The sequence below is a fragment of the Capra hircus genome, chromosome 15 (genome assembly GCF_001704415.2).
Source record: "Capra hircus breed San Clemente chromosome 15, ASM170441v1, whole genome shotgun sequence".
Lineage (NCBI taxonomy): Eukaryota > Metazoa > Chordata > Mammalia > Artiodactyla > Bovidae > Capra > Capra hircus.
The window spans coordinates 23,907,676-23,927,870 of NC_030822.1; the positions used below are offsets into that span (position 1 = coordinate 23,907,676).

The following is a 20,195-nucleotide window of genomic DNA, read 5'->3' on the forward strand; positions in this document are numbered from 1 at the left end:
TTATTAACTGCTAGCATTGAGATTTTTTTTTACCTCTGAGGAAAAGATTCAAGATGCCTATTATAGCTTTTAACAAGCTTAACAATGTGCCCTTTCCTCAAAGGATGATGTAGCTGTTCCAAATGATGTCATTTAAAAACACCACAGAGCACTTCATTGGGTAAAAACAAATTGGTGCCTGGAAGAATTTGGGGGAATTTTTTTCATTCAATGGCAAGAAAATTGTTATTCTAAAAATGAAATGCATGTAAGAAGTAGTTTAACAGAAGTCATGCTAAAGATGTCTCTGTAAAATAGCTGCTGCATATGAACTATAATTTTGGCTTTTTTTTTTTTTTTGTATAGTGTATTCTTGCCACCTGTTCTTAATATCTTCTGCTTCTGTTAGGTCCATACCATTTCTGTCCTTTATTGTGCCCATCTCTGCATGAAATGTTCCCTTGGTATCTCATTTTCTTGAAGAGATCTGTAGTCTTTCCCACTCTATTTTCCTCTATTTCTTTGCACTGATCACTGAGGAAGGCTTTCTTATCTCTCCTTGCTATTTTTTTGGAACTGTGCATTCAACTGGGTATATCTTTCCTTTTCTCCTTTGCCTTTAGCTTCTCTTCTTTTCTCTACTATTTATAAGGCCTTCTCAGACAATCCTTTTGCCTTTTTGCATTTCTTTTTCTTGGCATTTAGTCTTCAAGACTATTCAGGTCAATACTCTATAACACTTGAGTAAGATAGCAATATGCTTTTTTGTGTGTGGTGAAGGGTATGGGGAGGGACAAAGCCCCACTTTCCTTTAAAAGAGTAACCATTAACTTTAAATATCTCTCATTGGAAGCACCATTCCTGGCTGCATATATGCTGTAGTTATTTGTTTCTTGTCAGGAATGCCCAATTTACTCAGAATTTACACTCAACTTTTAATGTTGATCTGAATGGCAACCCTGGTATAGTTATGCTGAAGCAATTTTTTAGAGAGGATGTTAGAATCATTTTGTTTGATTTTGGATGTTGGTACAAAGATCTGTTTTATTTACTTTACCTTTAAGGCTGTTTTGTAACTGTATCAAATCCACTAGCCCTTTAGAGAAGAATGAAATGATGTAGCTTCTTCATGGTCAGGGTCAGTGCACTGCATGACTTCAGGGGATATGGCTTATATCCTCCTCCATGTATGACGCAGTACAACAGAAGAAACTGTTTATTCATTTATTACCAGACAGTTATTATGGAAGAGAAGGTTTTTTAAAAGGTGAAAAGCTGGTCACCTCTATGACAAAGCCAGATATACAGAAAAATCTGGCATTTATTCTGAGTTTAAAACTATGCTGTCCAATCTGGTAACCACTACACATTTACAGCTTTCAAGAACCTATAATTCTCGAAATGCAGGTTGAGATGTGCTTTAAGTATAAAACATATACCAGATTTCAAGGACTTAATACAAAAAAAGAGGAATGTAAACTATCTCATTTTTATATTGTTTACATGTTAAAAGTATATTGGATATATTAAACTAGATTATATTACTAATTTCATTGATTTCCTTATACTTTTCTGAATGTGACTTCTCTAAATTTAAAATTATAATGTGGCTCAAATTGGTGACTTGTATTATATTTCTATTGGATAGCACTAGTCTGGAATATTTGATCTATGCAGACCATGAGAAATCATTCCATCCCTTCTATTCTTTGTGTCTAGCACAAAACTCCTACTCAGATTAGCTTTGCTGGTACACTGCCTGGGTTGGTTGGTTGATGGCAAGATTGCTGCTGCTGCTGCTGCTAAGTCGCTTCAGTGGTGTCCGACTCTGTGCGACTCAATGGAAGGCAGCCCATCAGGCTCCACCGTCCCTGGGATTCTCCAGGCAAGAACACTGGAGTGGGTTGCCATTTCTTTCTCCAATGTATGCAAGTGAAAAGTGAAAGTGAAGTCACTCAGTTGTGTCCAACTCTTAGTGACCCCATGGAGGAGCCTACCAGGCTCCTCCGTCCATGGGATTTTCCAGGCAAGAGTACTGGAGTGGGGTGCCATTGCCTTCTCTGGATGGCAAGATTGGGATCTTCTAAAACAAAGTAGGGAGCATCAGGAACAAAGGAGCCAGATGAGTTTAACAGGTAGAAATTGTCAACGCATCCTTTAACTAACACAGGGTCAGATTTGGGAAATGTGGCTTCAGTTGAGATGTTTCTTCAGTATTCCTCCCTGGAAAATCCCATGGACAGAGGAGCCTGATGGGCCACAGTCCATGGTGTTGCAAAGTCAGACATGACTGACTACGCAGATATTGTTGAGTCAAATATTAAATTAATGGTTGTCTGATTTCTACACATCTCAGAATAAAAGATAATCAGTGAAACAAATACAACTTAAAAGATTAAAATTTAATGGACAGCTATTAAAAAATAAAGAAGGCTAGAGCTTTGTGGTTTTAGTCAATCAGATTTTCCATTTGACCCTGTTCACAAATTGAACTAACCTGTGAACAACTACACACGGATTGCAGCTGTGATACACTTCTCCCAGGCCGAAACATGCTGATTCATTCACCACAGTTCGTTTGCAAGTGAAGGAAACAAACTTTTAAGTTAGAGAAATATAAGCAGTCTTAGATCTGGGAGTCATCAGGAAATGTTTGGTGCTTTAAAGAACTGACTGAAAGTTAAACAGGTTAACGTGACATTTCAAAGGGATTTTGAAATTCAATAGCTTTCTCTAGCAGCTGATGTTTATTCTCTGGTTGTAAGACAAATGTTGAATTTCTTCAAAGGAACAATGATAGATTCTAGAATAACTAGATAGGTTCAACACTCATGATAGTTGTTTTTTCCCCTTCACCCTAACCCCTCCCTACCCCATGAATATCACAAATGTACATAATAGGAAATGGGAGAACCATCTGGCTGGGTTTTAAACATGGTTTTTTTCATCATCAAAGAGGTTTCTGTGTGAAAACTGTAATTTATAGATTCAGAAGTAGGTATGGTGCCATTAAAAAGAGAAAAGCAAAATCATAAACAATATAAATCTAGGAAGAGGACATATTTTTTTCTTACCATAAAAACGCCGTGCAGAAATGTAAGATGTTTCCTATCATTTGAGTTTCATGAGTTGCATAGTCTTTCAGTTGTATTTTCTGTCATTTTTATTTGAAGTATAGTTGATTTACAAAATTATTAGTTTCATGTGTACAACACAGTGATTCAGTATTTTTGTACTGAATATTTAGCTTCTCAGCTGCCACTTGTGGAACTGGCAAGTGGCAGCTACAAATGCTGGGCTAACCACTTGCGTTTGCTTCTTCTGGATATTTTTCACTGCAGTATTAAGTCTCTGGTGCTTTCAAAGTTACTGATTTAAAAAAAATCTTTTTTAGATTTTTTGTAGTTGTTCTGAGTGGGATGGTTGCTCCAAATTATTGTCTGCCATTACCAAAGCTGAAGTCCTGGTTATTAGTACATACCTTACTTAATTTGATGTCAATTTTAACAACCAGGGAGACCCTTATCTCTCTTCTTTCCATTATCTGTTATCCTGGCAAGTTACTCATCTCTCATTTACTCCATGGATGATCATGGAGGAATCTCACCGTACTGCCTTCACTAAATGCACATCTCGAGGACTACCTATACCTTGTGAACAACTCACAGAAGACACGGTCTGACTCATGGAACACAGAAAGAGGATTTTGTGAAAAAATCAGTTAGAGAGACAAAGCTACAGGAGTGTCTGGAGACTGCAATGGAGCACTGATTTTTATGGAAGGATGGATTAACAGTATCAAATGCTGAAGAGGTTAAGTACGTGAAGAGGACAGTTAGGATATTGGGTCTGGTAATTAAGAGGTCACCATTAATTTTTAAGAAAATAGTTCCTACAGAAAGTATACCAGAATTGGATAAATGAAATACAGATGAAAAGTTAGATGCAGTGGAGACTTTAAGAAGTCATGATATCAGGACTTCCTTGGTGGTCTAGTGGCTAGGACTCCTGCTTCCCAGGCAGGTGGCCCAGGCTGGATTCCTGGTCAGGGAACTGGATCCTACATGCTGCGACTAAGACCTTGCATGCCACAGCTAAAGATCCCTGCACATCACAACTAGTACCTGGCATAGCCAGATAAATAAATATTTACAAATAAGAGGTCAAGATATGAAAGAAAACAGAATGATGGTGGTATTTGCGTAAAGAAAGTAGTTAAGGGGAGATTTTAGTCATTATGATTTGCTTTCAGCATGGTTCACTTTTGAACACTTTTGTAGACTGAAGAAAAAGATACTAGTGTAGAATGGATTGAAGACTGATGAGGGAAAGCAAAATTGACTGAAATAAGTCCTAGAGAAGACAGAAAAGGAGCAAAGATAAGCTTTGTATTGAGATATAGGAGTACAAAATGGAGATAAAGGGAGAAAATTATAAACTCTGAAATGAAGGTAAGGATGTGGGAATTATATGGATCTTGTTTTAGTAACATACATTTCTGTGGCTCTGTAAACGAGATCGTCAGCTCATTCTAAGTGTGAACTCTCCATTTACCTATCATGCTATTTTCCCTTTTAAAACCTGCAATTTACACACTTTTTTGGTCCTGTAGTTTCTCTGCATTGACTTTAGAGTGCAGAAATAGGAAACTTTTAAAACACTCCTGTAGAAATCTTCCATCTCTTATCTCGTAAAATACTCATTTCCTTTTCCCCCTCAAAATGTATTTCGGAGAATCTTACTACAAGGACCACTTAGTTTCAGGCACTTACTGATATGGAAGTGTAGGAGGACAAATAACATTTTCCAACCTAAATGAATGTCAAATAACTGGTTCTTTTCTTCCTAGTTTGTTTTTTTACAAATGGAAACTCCACAAGGGCAAAGACTGTGTGTTTTACTATGCCTTGTCAAACTATAGCAAATACTGGGGGTGTTAAATAAATAATAAATAGGAATAAAATTCCCCCAAAATAAAACTGACTATAAACCCAATCAACTGCTGCTTGTGACGCAGAGGCTTCACTTAAAACCACTAGGAATACAGTATATATTTCCTTAGCCATGGTGGCCAGAAATGTGTTATATTTTGGCAATTATGACTTTTAATGCATAACTATCTATTATTTTCTATTTTTTTCATAGCAACCTGATGAGAAAGTACCAATACCGTCCTCTCTTTAAATTGAACTAAATGAGGATTCAGGATATTTAAGAGCGTGCCCAGCTTGCATATCCAGCTAATATATGCAGACCTGGAATTTAAACTCATATTTTTCTGACTCCAAAGCCAATGGTTTTATTTACAAGGCTATACAGACTTCTCCTCAATTTAGCATTTCTAAGAGCTGGATGATAATGCTTTCCCTTGTGAAAGAATGAAGAACCATACCATTTGACTGTTTAACAATACAAATCCTTACCTTGTGTAAGGCAGACAAGTATTACTGGCCAGGCATAAAGGTGGAGCTTAATGAACAGAACTTATTACTCAAGAATCAGAAATGGAGCATGTCCTCTTGTTTGATTTCCGCTTTCTATTCTAGCATCTGGGCAGTGATATATTTAATAGGGCATATGCTAATGGTAGAAAATTTGTACTTAAATGCCTTGTGTTTAAGGTAAAGAATTGCCTAAGGAGTTGTGACATTATCAAAAAGGCAAACTTATGGTCTGCACATCAGAGTTACATTTTTTTTCTTTACTTTGTAAATTTCTGAGAAAGAGAGTAAAGTGGTCAAAATCTTTGTGAAGAATTTTAAGGCCCATCTAAATGATAGTATAATGAACTATCACCACTGCCTCTTGTATTAACTAGTTCTATTGAACATTTAATGTTTCTGAAAATTTAGGCTGTAACAAGACTTTAAAAAATTCATATTTATACTATCTCTTAGTATTCCTGTAGATCATGCTGTGTGTTACCAAACATTAGTTGGGAATAGTAGCTATAAACAGATGAAATTTGAGAAAATAATATAAAAATAGTTATGCTTGTTATACAATCTAGTTTCTTTAGAATATGATGCTGATTTTTACAAACCATACTTCATTCAACATTGAACATATGGCATTGTGGTTCTGAGAAAAATATATCTCTGATCAGGATTTGTCATTAAATTCATATTTATCAAGCACTTCACAAAATTCCCTTTACATTTTAATGCTTATCTCTTTCTATTATAGATTGTTGCTAACACACACACAAAATCTATTAGAATACTGCAGCAATCACAAAAACACAATAGAAAAACAGGTCCATTAAAATAAAAATTAGAGAAGTTTAACTAGAAGCAATTTTTAGTTGTCTTACCCATTACTAATAATCTAACATGTAGAGCTTAGTTTGTCAGAGTAGATACTAATATTGCATAATTCTTTTTCCAGAGTAAATGTGAAATATAAATTAATGTCATCTCTGCTGGTGACCCACTCCAGTACTCTTGCCTGGAGAATCCCATGGACAGAGGAGCCTGGAAGGCTACAGTCCATGGGGGTCTCGAAGAGTCAGACACGACTGAGCAGCTTCACTTTCACTTTTCACTTTCATGCACTGGAGAAGGAAATGGCAACCCATTCCAGTGTTCTTGCCTGGAGAATCCCAGGGACGGGGAAGCCTGGTGGGCTGCCGTCTATGGGATCACACAGAGTCGGACACAACTGAAGTGACTTAGCAGCAGCAGCTGCTGGCATAAGAAATTCACATCTGAACAGAGAAAGGGAAAGGGAAGGAGTATAAAAAGAAAGAAGTGAGAGAGGTGTTTTTGATTTCTTCCTAAAAGGTCAGGCTTTAACATATATTTATTGAATAAATATATATACATTCTTTTATAACCAAATGAAAGTGCTGATATAAATTTTGTATCTTTTGTACCTTTTGAATTTTCCATTAAGAATAAGATTTCAAATGAAGTTTAGATGTTATTAAAAATTTTACAGTATAAATTCATTATTATTTCTGCTTATTTAAAAACAAAAATTAGAAAGAATTTTATAACCTCTGAAGATATGTAACACTCTGCAAAGACTAAAGAAAATATGATTTTCAAATATTTACAAGCGAATTTTAAGAGGTTTTAGTTAACCTCAAAAACCTAGTGAGGCATACTGCATTTTCTTATAAACTATTGGTTGTAATATAATAAATAGTTCAATATAAATGAATTTTAGCACAAACCACATATCACATATTACATGAAATCGAAAAAAATTGATATTATTAGTGTCTTCCCCTGAAATTACCCTAGAAATTTCAAAGATTACATAATAACCAACATATAATTGTCAAAGAAAAATGAACATATAAAATAGGAGTATCAGCTAAAAATTGTATGTAGTTGTTAAATTTCATTTCTTAATGAGCAATTATTAAAACTGTTAAGAACTGATGTCCTACACAATGGGATCCATGTTATATAATATGACTGGCAGAGGCAGTCAATAGAAAGATTCAGAAATGCAAAACAACTGCTTGTTTTATATAATTTATATTTTATTGGAAAAGCAATGTACATTCATTTTAATAAACTGTTTTTATTTTCTATATGTACTGTTTAAATTCCCCAAAGTCACTGTCCATTGTTAATCATTTGAAACTCATTCAGGTATTTGATTATTCATCCTACAAACTAAGAGGAAGGTAAGAACGATTGATGCAAATGCCTAATTATAAAAAATAGATAACGTGTTTTTATACTATAATATTTTAAAGCCGATTTTGTGTTTTTTGATGCAGGATTTTTTTCATGCATATTATTCAAGATTTTTTTTTTTTTTTTTTGGTCAGAGGACCAGTTTCTTAAAGGCTGCCATAATAGACCACCACAGATTGGCTAGCAGAAGATAGCAGAAATTTATTCTCTAACTGTTCTGGAGATTGGAAGTCTGAAACCAAGGCTTCAGCAGTTATTAATACCTACTAAAGTCCCTGAGGGAGAAGCTACTCCATGCGTCTCCCTCAGCTTCTTATGGTTGCCAGCAACTCTTGGTGTCCCCTAGCTTGTAGACATATCACTTCAGTCTCTGCCCTTGTCTTCGTGTGGCATTCTCCCCTGTGTTTCTGTCTTTCTTCTTTTCTTTCAAGGACACAGATATATGGCGTTAAGGGCCTTCTCTGCTCCAGTATTATATCTTAACTGTTAACATTTGTAATAGCCGAATTTCCAAATAAGGTCACCTTATGAGGTTTCGGAAAGGACGTGAATTTTGGAAGGATGTCATCTAACCCAGTCAGTGCAGGCAGTTTCCAGTTAACGTTAATGAAAAAATTTCCACGTTATATAACATTCAAACATGATTGATGACATAGGTGAATCATTCTTGAGTATTACATGTAATCTTTTGTATTCTAATCACATACTCAGATGGGTAACTACCTTTGGGAATCATTCTCATTCACAAATATGACTTACATACAAAGAGGAACTTACAAAATTCTTTAGGAAGGATTCAGAGGATTAAGCTAGGTACATTCATTTCTAATATGAGCACATCGCTCCCTAGAATATTTTCTTATTCTGATTTCACTGCTGAATTCTTCAGATTTTAATGTGCATGTGTATTCAGTCTCTTAGTCATGTCCAACTCTTTGCAATCTCCTGGACTGTAGCCCGCCAGGGTCCTCTGCCCATGGAATTTTCCAGGAAAGAACACTGGAGTGAGTTGCCATTTCCTACTACAGGGGAATCTTCCTGACCCCAGGGATCAAACCCATGTCTCTTGTGTCTCCTGTGTTGGCAGGTGATTCTTTACCACTGCGCCACCTGGGACATCCTCAGGTTTGAGCAGTCTGTAAATTAAAAGCGGTAAACAAACTTGGAAACTAAAGTTAACTATTACAGAGGTAGATAAAGCAAGTCTGAGATACATGTAAGTTTTTAATTCTTATCTTTTGTCCATCTAATTATGCTGATATTTTATTCACTGGATTCGCCAACTTAAGCTCTGTAATCATAATTGATAAAATGAATTTTCCCTGTATTTGAATAAATAGTTTACTGAGCAAATTAACAGTATAAATATGACTTCAAGGGGAACTACTTAAGAAAACAATCATTGACATGTCCCTTTAATCAACATGCCCATGTATCCTATGACTAATTATCTCTTATTCATTCTTTGAGTCATATATCAAGTACCATGTCGTCAGTGATGGGATTTCATCGCTATTGGATGTATTTATGGTATTTTATGGAGCCTGGTATGCTACAGTCCATGGGGTTGCAAAGAGTTGGACATGACCGAGTGACTAAACACAGCACAGCACAGCACAGCATACTACATCTATACAGCCCTTACCACTTTGACGATTTTATATTAATTGTTGTGATTAGTTAACTACCATCGTTCTTCTTTGCTAGACTGTGAGTATATTTTACACTTTTGTTTCTTTGCCTATTTCAGTACTTGCATCATAACTGAATAAATCAGAAATGCATACTTATGTATAAAAAGTAATGTGAATTATGAATTAATTTCAACAATTTGTTAAAGAATCCTTTACCATGGGAACTCTGTAAATAAGAACATTAAGAGCACATTGATTTTAGTATCTGGAATAGATGATAAACTTTTCCATTTCAATAGACTTTGACTATTTTGAATAGCTCAGTTTAAAAATGCAGGATTCAAATGATAAGAGATTTTACTATTTATCAAAAGCATTCTGGGCTAATACTATAATAAACACAATTGAATTCAAATATAAGTTTTATGAAACATCCTCTGTGAAGGCTATTAGAGCAATTCTACATTTTTAGTTTGTAATATATGAAAACATGGCACATATCATACTGAAAAATCTCTTTAAAACAATGACACTATAATTCAGTATTTAAATTTATCAGTGTAACACATTTTTAAAATAGTAATACCTGTATTTGAGAAAGCTATTCCCAAGAAGAAAAATTAAAATAAATTCCATGATCATTATTAACTATTTGAATCATAGACAGTCTATTGCAAATCTGAATATCTAAATTCAGAAATTTGGGCATGCAGATATAATTATAATCTCTCTTTTCACAACTTGATTTTACATACACATATTCTCCTCTTCTTTTAAAAAATTTCCTGGTTAAAGAAAGGATTTAACCAGAATTTAATCATTTCAAAAGTCAAATATATTGCTAAGATAAACATACTGTTCCAGTTTTGAGGTACTGCTGCTCCTTGAATTGAGCTTTCTAAGTCATGTTAATATTTGTACATTTTCTTTTTGAGGGAAAAAAAGAGCTAAATACCCGCTAGATCCACATACACACACACACACACACACACACACACACATACACACACACACACACATATATATATATATATAAAACTTCATAAACCCCACACTTTCTTACATTAGGTTGTCCAGGAATATCACATGAGAAACTGTGGGGAAAATCTTGAAGGATTAGATGATGAAAACTTTCTCATAATTTGATAGCTGCTCTAAGCTTGGCAGAGCGTCCTCTGGGGTTATCCTGTACATCTTGATCTTCTGGAGTAAGTACCTTCTTGTGCATCAATTTCCACATTAAAGGGGCCTTTCGTGTAGAGACGCCTTCCTTGTTTTCCTGATATGAATCCAACTGGGATTTTTGTATCACCTTCTGTCTAGCACTTAGGTTAAACCTTTCTGTCATGCTTATCCCAAGCAGGAATCGTTTGATGATGCGATCCTCCAGTGAATGGAAGGAGAGGGCAACGAGGTGACCACCAGGTCTCAGAAACTTCTGAGCTGTCTTCAGTCCCGTGTAAAGTTCATTGAGCTCATTGTTCACAAATATGCGAAAAGCTTGAAAAGTCTTTGTAGCTATATGGGTGGATCGCTGTAGCACATCTTTTCGTGCATAAAGAGCAGAGGGAGGAAATGCACCTACAGACAGATTTTGTTAAAACAAGAAGAGAGGACAAATGGGTCACAATAATATTTTCAACTGTAAATTTACCAGGTTGTGTTTTTTATATATTTAAGGAATTGTTTCCTTAGAAAATTGTGTCATTTCATCCATATTTCTCCATTTTATTTCCAAGCATTCCATCAAAGTTTAAAACTATTGTGTCAGTAACATCTTTCAGAACTCTTAAGGCTAACTGTAGTCAAACAAGAACAGAGAAAGACAAAAGGCTGAACAAATATTTGAAGAAATAATAATGAAAAACTTATTAACTTTGATGAAAAATGTTAACTCAGCTAAAAAAGTTCAATGATCTCAAATAGAATAAACACAGAAAACTGCACCTAGACACATCATAATTAAACTACTACAAGCTGACGATAGTAAGAAAAACTTTGAACACAACAAAGAAAAAATATACTAGAACAAAACTCAAATTGTTGAGGGGAAAAAAAAGCTGTCTTCCAAGAAAATTATTTTAAAGCCATTCTTCAAAAGCTAAGGTTCAAAGACATTCCAAATGAATTTTAAAAATGAGAGAGTTCATTGCTAATAGCTTTAAATTCAAGAAATGCAAAAGCCAATACTTCAGTCTGAAATAACATCAGGTGAAGACTGAGAGAGAAGATAATGAAAATATGAATGATATATGAAGATAAGAAATATGTTTAATTTCTTAAAAGACAGGACTATCTTTCTGTCATTCTTAATTTCATTAAAACTCAGGAATCTAAGTAAAATTATAACAATATTCTAGGGTTTATAATATAGATATAAATATATTGTATATGACAGCAGTAGCACAAAGGATGCACAGAGTACATAAGTGAAACTACACTATCACAAGGGTCTTGTATTTTACGGGAATTTAAAGTTGCAGATTGTGGTCTCTAAAACACTCAATAAAAATAATGCAAAGAAATAAAGCCAATAAATTAATAGAGAATAAAAATAATCCACAACATATTTTAACATAAAAGAAGGGAGAAAAACAGGAAAATAAAAATGAGGCAAAGAGAAAACAAATACGAAAAATGGAAGACAATATATCCAAATATAAAAATGATCACATTAAATATAAATGTACTAAACATGAATAAAAATGTAGAGACTGTATGACTGAAAACTAGCAAGACCTAATTATACACTGTCATTGTCAAGACCTAATTATACATTATACCTAATTAATTATATAATTATACATTATAGAAATGTATATTAAATTTAAAAATACAAATAAAAATAAGCAAATAACTGTGAAAAAGTATATCATGTAGAGAGTAAGCATAAAATAGCCTGAGAGACTATATTACCATCAGACAAATAAACTTCTAAAATGGAGAATTGCTGTGCTGTGCTGTGCTGTGCTGTGCTTAGGTGCCCAGTTGTGTCTGGGCATGAAGTCCAACAGACTGTGTCACTAGTCTGACTCTTTGTGACCCCATGAACTGTAGCCCACCAGGTTCCTCTGTCTATGAGGATTCTCCAGGCAAGAATACTGGAGTGGGTTGCCATGCCCTCTTCCAGGGGATATTCCCAATCCAGGGATCAAACCCAAGTCTCCACATTGCAGGCAGATTCTTTACCATCTAAGCCACCAGGGAGAATTGCTAGACCCCAAAATAAACATTTCCTATGGAGAAAATAATCAAAATAGCAGTAAGATACAATTATAAAAGCATATGCACCAAATAACATAGCTCCAAAATTTTACACCTCTAAGAAAAATGACCCACATTTATATATGCAATTGCATTTTGACCAAATGTCGTTAATTCAATGCAGAAAGCACAGATTTTCAACAAAAGTGATTATATGTACAAAATAAAATGAACTTCAACCCATACACCTCACCATACACAAAACTTAATTCAAAATGGATCATGAACCTAAGAGCAAATACTAAAACCATAAAATATACATCTGACAAAACTCTCTTATTCACATATAAGGGAATCTAACAACTTAATAATAGTACATATTTCAGTAATCTGTAACTCTGCTAATAAAGTACATTAAAACACATCTGATTAATCATTTTAGGAAACTGGATTAGAGAGGGGACAAATAATATTTTATATGTATCTCAGAGCTGAGAACCTGGCCATCTGACATTAACCGAATCAGTGTTATGTGTTCACTTTTCCCTCCACAAAATCTACTTCATTGAAAGGCTGGAAAACATTAGATACTAGGGAATTTATCTTCCAACAACCAAGTCTCTCAAAAACAAAAGTCAAAGTTGAGGAGGGAGTTCAGCTTCTTTCCCTTTGATATTCAATTTCTCCATTTTCCAGGGCAAGAGTTTTAGTCACTGGGCAATGTGTTTCAAAACATTCTAAGGATCTCAACAAACATGCATGACTTAGAACTTGAACTTAGAGTATGCTTCAGGAAGGCTGCATTCCTGAAGACCTTAAGTGATTCAAACCTTGCCGAATTCAACACTAATTTTTTCAAAGGGGAAATGTAATATAAAATATGTTTTAATATACATGGATTTTAATGTAAAGTAGGAGGCAAACATTCATGGAACACATGGATAAAGAAATACTGTAGGATATTTCTGCTTCAAGGCTTAAGTTTTTTTTTTTTTTCTTAGCATCTCTAATATTTTGTAGAAATTAAACTATGGCTCAACATGGTAACTGCTTAGCTTTCCTTGTATTTTATCACATTTTAAAGATAAATATTTGAGGATGTGGTTTTCTAACATAGCCCACTGAATTAACCATGCCTAGATATGTGTTAACTAAATAGAGGAAATGATAGAAAGGAGAAAGCTTAATTAATACTTTGTTGATATTATCATTAGATATATTTTTGAAAGCTAATAAAAATAGGAAATGCTAAAATAATGAAGTAAGTCTGAAATCTCCATGAAAGTGAAAGTTGCTTGGTCGTATCCAACTCTTTGAATTCTCCAGGCCAGAATATTGGGATGGGTAGTGGTTCCCTTCTCCAGGGGATATTCCCAACCCAGAGATCAAACCCAGGTCTCCTGTATTTCAGGAGGATTCTTTACCAGCTGAGCCACAAGGGAAGCCCAGGAAAACTGGAGTGGGTTCCAGCATTGGTTCATTTGATATGAAAAAATATGGCAGGCATTTTTGTTTACCAGCTAAAATGGCACCTTCCTGTATCATAATTATAGTTTACAATTCATGTAGCCAGCTAGATATAGAACTATGAGATTCCTGACTAATTATTTTAATTGAAGAAATCTGTTTTTATTTCAAAATATTCAGATAAAGTAACTTTATTAATAAATTATACAACCTCAAGTTTATATAATCCATGTTCACATTAAGTTCATTCACCCTACATATGAATATGGAGCTCACAAATTAACACCAATGTAACCAGATAAGCTTGTCTTTATAAGGTCTAATTAGGCTTGTCACTATCAGATCATGGAGAAAGAAAATAAGAGCTTTCATTTATGTTTAGGAATGGATGATCCTGAAGATAACAGGATAACTAGATTTCATGAAGCTTTCCTTCTGGTGTTTACTTCTGCATAGGGAATTCTAACCTGGACTATGTCCACTGGGTTTCCTGAGTAGGATTCCTAGGAGTGGTCCTGTCAGCCTCCCCAAGGTGCATTTTTAGGGAGATGACAAGGGACTGCAATGGCCGATGTGTGGTTTTGTGGAGCTTTTTAGTGCTGCTCTGGGGATCCAAAGACACTATATCCTCTCTTCCTTCATACTGGCACTTTTGTGTCTGTAATTATGGGAGGAGAGGCTGACGATGCAGACTGTGTAAAATGAACTAAAAAAGAAACGAAAGTGTATAAAATACAATATGGTAATGGAAATTAAAACAGTAAAAACAAAACATCAACTGTTAATGTTACCAACAGACAAAACATAAGAAAAGACAATCCTACTATCAAGAATTAAACAAGGTTCTCTGTCTGAATTGGAAAGTTAAAGGACAATCAGTAAATGTCTGAGGTAGCAAAAATGATTTCCCTGTGAGAGTCATTAGTCAGACAGTAACTCTGCTACAGAGTCCTCTTAAGTATGCATAGACTAGGTAGGAACAGTTGACTACAAATAATCAGGAAAAAAGATTCAAAAGCCATATTAGAACCAAGGTCTACCTATGAGCTGGACTAATTCAGACCATAGGAAGAAAAATATTAGTGATACCTGCTCTCTAACTCTGAGGAGCTGGCTGTTTTGCAATCTTTCTTCACTGCTTTCTCATCTCCCATATCCTGTTATCAGAAATAGAAACTGGTCTCTCTGTTTTTCCATTTCCTGAGTTTAATCACAGAGTCTTGTATGGCTAATTCATTTGATTAAGGCATAGAGCAGGTAACACAGAAAATATGGACTCAAGCACAATCTGGGTCATTTGGATTGGTACTGAGAGAAAATCTCCCTTTTCTATTTTATGGTCCATCAATGGATTCACTTAACACAAAGCCAATGTATGTTAGTTCTAAACTGGAAGAGGTGTGCTTACCCTTCGTGGAACACTTATCACACTACTGTAATTACTAGTTTACCTGTCTGTCTCACTCGACTCCAGTCTCCTTCTGAACAGGAATTATTTCATGTTAACTCTTATATTCCTCCTGCTTAATAGAGACACTTATGATTGCTAATCCTGACTGTACATCAGAGTCACCTGTGGAGCTTTTGAAAAAATAAAGATGCCTGGCTGAAGTCCACACCTATTGAATCAGTTTTAGGGGTTTATTACATAGGAATCAGTACTTTAAAAAAGCTTCAAAGAGGATTTTGATTTGCAGCCAAGATTAAAAACTACTGTAGTAAACACTCGGTAAATGTTTGTTAAAAAGATAATGAATAGATAATGAATAAAAAATATGGGCAAATGAATAAAAATCTAGGACCATAACTACAAACAGTTTTATTCACATCACTGGATGAATAAACAAAGAGTATAACATTCAGTCACATCAATAAGTGACTAAATAAAGAACATAATATTCCTAGAGAAAACATTATGAATAGAATTTTAACGATGTCATGAAACAAATTCCATTCTATAACCCACTTTTTGGCCAAATGTGATTGTGGGTACTAAATTATGATTTTAATGGAACAACTGAACTCTTAAATTTGCTAAAAATTTCATTGTCTGAATACAACTGCATGCATGTATTTAATGATATCTGATACAGACTGGGAATGTCCTTAACATTGTTTGCACATGCAGGGGATCACTTGCAAATAATCTGAAACTGAGGCCCTGCAAACAGAAAGACCTTTATTATCTGAAATGAGCAACTGTGCAGAGTGAACTTTATTTTTGCATATTTTCTTTTACAGATTAATATAAGACATGAGAATATCTTGGTAAGATTTGCAAATTTACTTAAAAATTTTCATTTAACACTCCAATAGTTTAAGTTCAAGATTTCCCCCCAAAATTAATGTATAAATATTATTGAGATTTTAAGTTAACTTTAAGTCACTTAACATTTCTGAAATCCTAAACGACAAGTTTTCTTAATTTTTCAAAAGAGGAGAAATGTTTTCCTCCTAATACTTTAAAATAGCAAAATTATGTCAATAAAACAGACTACAAAAAGAAATTAAAAGCTAATATACATTTAATACCAAGTTCCAGATGTTCAACCTGGATTTAGAAAAGGCACAGGAACCAGAGATCAAATTGCCAACATTAACTGGATCATAGAAAAAGCACAATAGTTCCAGAAAAATATCTACTTCTGCTTTATTGACTATGCCAAAGCCTTTGATTGTGTGGATCACAACAAACTCTGGAAAATTCTTAAAGAGATGGAAATATCAGACCACCTGACCTGCCTCTTGAGAAATCTGTATGCAGATCAGGAAGCAACAGTTAGACCTGGACATGGAACAACAGACTGGTTCCAAATAGGAAAAGGAGTACGTCAAGGCTTATATTGTCACCTTGCTTATTTAACTTATATGCAGAGTACATCATGAGAAACACTGGGCTGGAGGAAGTACAAGCTGGAATCAAGATTGCCGGGAGAAATATCAATAACCTCAGATATACAGATGACACCACCCTTATGGCAGAAAGTGAAGAGGAACTAAAGAGCCTCTTGATGAAAGTGAAAGAGGAGAGTGAAAAAGTTGGCTTAAAGCTCAACATTCCAGAAACAAAGATCATGGCATCTGGTCCCATCACTTCATGGCAAATAGATGGGGAAACAGTGGAAACAGTGTCAGACTTTATTTTCTTGGGCTCCAAAATCACTGCAGATGGTGACTGCAGCCATGAAATTAAAAGATGCTTATTCCTTGGAAGAAAAGCTATGACCAACCTAGACAGCATATTAAAAAGCAAAGACATTACTTTGCCAACAAAGGTCCGTCTAGTCAAGGCTATGGTTTTTCCAGTAGTTATGTTTGCATGTGAGAGTTGGACTATAAAGAAAGCTGAGTGTTGAAGAACTGATACTTTTGATCTGTGGGGTTGGAGGAAAAGACTCTTGAGGGTCTCTTAGACTTCAAGGAGATCCAACCAGCCCATCCTAAAGGATGGAGTATTCATCCTAAATATTAATTGGAAGGACTGTTGCTGAAGCTGAAACTCCAATACTTTGGCCACCTGATGCGAAGAACCGACTCATTTGAAAAGACCCCAATGCTGGGCAAAACTGAAGGCAGGAAAAGGGGACAACAGAGGATGAGATGGTTGGATGGTATCATTGACTCAATGGACATGAGTTTGAGTAAACTCTGGGAGTTGGCGATGGACAGGGAGGCCTGGCGTGCTGCCGTCCATGGGCTTTCAAAGAGTCAGACACGACTGTGTGACTGAATTCTACTGAACTGAACACTTAAAAAAATGTATATTTAAGAATAAATGAACATTAAATCCACTAAGGGATAACAAATTCTAATTTCGGTATAACTTCTAGACACTATTTGGCACTTACATCTCTCACAGTAAAGTAGGGAAAAATTCATACCATAAGAGATTGACCCTAGCTATTCAAGAAAATGGTTGAAGTGTTCTGCCTCATTAGAGGTACTTATTCTCACATTCCAGATCAGGTTTGTCTGCAGTGATATTTTAAATTCCTGACAGTTTCATATCCTTATTCTTTTCTTCTTCTCATATCAGCAACTTCTGGTGGCTTTTTATCTTTATCTGGAATGCATCCATAACCCTACCGTTTCACGCCAATTCCACTGCCCTCACCCCAGTGCCAGCCATCATCATCTTTTCCACACAGTTATTGGCAGATCTTTTGCATACAAAAATTCAATGTTATTCCACAGTTCAACACTTTTAGGGTCTTTCTATCACATGTAATGGGAACTGAAGTTCTTACTGTGGCCAAATGTTCCTATGTCATATACAACTTCTGCTTCTCACCACCCCCATTTTTCCAAACTCTGTACTCTTAACTAATACATGAACTGTTCCAGACTGGGTCCTCTGACTTGTACCAAGAATATCTGTCTGCCAACATATACCTGGATGGGTGGCTCCCTACTTTATTCAGGTCTCTTAAACATTGCAGCATTAGAAAAGAAGGAAAATAGCACCTTGTCACTGGAGTTTACTTATATGGTTTTATTATTTTCTTCAAAATATCAGGGATAAATATTTGTTCACCATCTGTTTTCCTCCATTAGAATATATACTCAGTAAAAACAGAGACTTTATTTACTGCTATAAATCTTTTACACCAAAAACAGTTAGTAGATTGAAAGAATGGTTGAATTTACACTTTGAAGTTATACACAGTCATTGTTAGAAAAAAAATATGTTGTATATGAAGTAAAATGTTAATGTCACTACTCAAATCCCATACAAGAAGTAATCAAGACGTATACTTTCTAACATTTTCTTAATAGATATATGATACTTTGTATATAAATGTAAATATTTATAAAAAGAGAATGATCTATACAGTATGTGCAAGTTTCTGTTTACCTGCCTTACTTTTAAAAATAATTTCAGTTGCCTAGACACATTATGGTCCATTTTGTCTGTTCATTTAACAAACGCTTGTACTGTCAAGAACAGTACCTAACTGGGAATGGTAATTAAGATAGAGGCAATCTCTACGCTGGTAGAGCTCAAATTGCCAACACAGCAGGAATATTAGGGATGTTTTCTATTTTTACTATCACACACACACACAAATGCTGCAGTAAAATGTGAGCCGCACATTCAAAAATTCTATACAGCAGAAAAACTACAAAGTAAAAAAGGCAATCATGATCTGGGGAAAATACTTCAGTTCAGTTCAGTCGTTCAGTCGTGTCTGACTCTTTGCAACCCCCATGGACTGAGGCACACCAGGCCTCCCTGTCCTTTACAAACTCCCGGAGTTTACCCAAACTCATGTCCATTGAGTAGTGATGTCATCTAACCATCTCATCCTCTGTCGTCCCCTTGTCCTCCTGCCCTCAATCTTTCCCAGCATCAGGGTCTTTTCAAATGAGTCAGCTCTTCATATCAGGTGGCCAAATATTGGAATTTTAGCTTCGACATCAGTCCTTCTAGTGAACACCCAGGACTGATCTCCTTTAGGATGGACTAGTTGGATCTCCTTGCAGTCCAAGGAACTCTCAAGAGTCTTTTCCAATACCACAGTTCAAAAGCATCAATTCTTTGGTGCTCAGCTTTCTTTACAGTCCAACTCTCACATCCATACATGACTACTGGAAAAACCATAGCCTTGACTAGACGAACCCTTGTTGGCAAAGTAATGTCTCTGCTTTTTAATATGCTATCTAGGTTTGTCATAACTTTCCCTCCAAGGAGTAAGCATCTTTCAATTTCATGGCTGCAGTCACCATCTGCAGTGATTTTGGAGCCCAAGAAAATAAAGTCAGCCACTGTTTCCCCATCTATTTCCTATGAAGTGATGGGACCAGATGCCATGATCTTCGTTTTCTGAATGTTGAGCTTTAAGCCAACTTTTTCACTCTCATTTTCATCAAGAGGCTCTTTAGTTCTTCGCTTTCTGCCATAAGGGTGGTGTCATCTACATATCTGAGCTTGTTGATATTTCTCCTGGCAATCTTGATTCCAGCTTGTGCTTCATTCAGCCCAGCATTTCTCATGATCTACTCTTCATATAAGTTAAATAAGCAGGGTGACAATACACATCATTGACGTATTGCTTTTCCTATTTGGAACCAGTCTGTTGTTCTATGTCCAGTTCTAACTGTTGCTTCCTGACCTGCATACAAGTTTCTCAAGTGGCAGGTCAGGTCATCTGGTATTCCCATCTCTTTCAGAATTTTCCAGAGTTTATTGTGATTCACACAGTCAAAGGTTTTGGCATAGTCAATAGAGCAGAAATAGATGTTTTTCTGGAACTCTCTT

General features: G+C 35.4%; 1 protein-coding gene across 2 annotated transcripts in view; it reads right to left on the reverse strand.

Annotated features, from left to right (window-relative positions):
- Nucleotides 6,873-20,195, reverse strand: part of METTL15 (methyltransferase like 15) — a 228,061-nt gene continuing 214,738 nt past the window's right edge. For both annotated transcript variants that reach the window (XM_018059300.1, XM_005690029.3), the window contains exon 7: nt 6,873-10,846. In XM_018059300.1, coding sequence (XP_017914789.1) covers nt 10,401-10,846 — 446 coding nt within the window. In that variant the 3' untranslated portion in view covers nt 6,873-10,400. The remainder of the gene's footprint in view (nt 10,847-20,195) is intronic.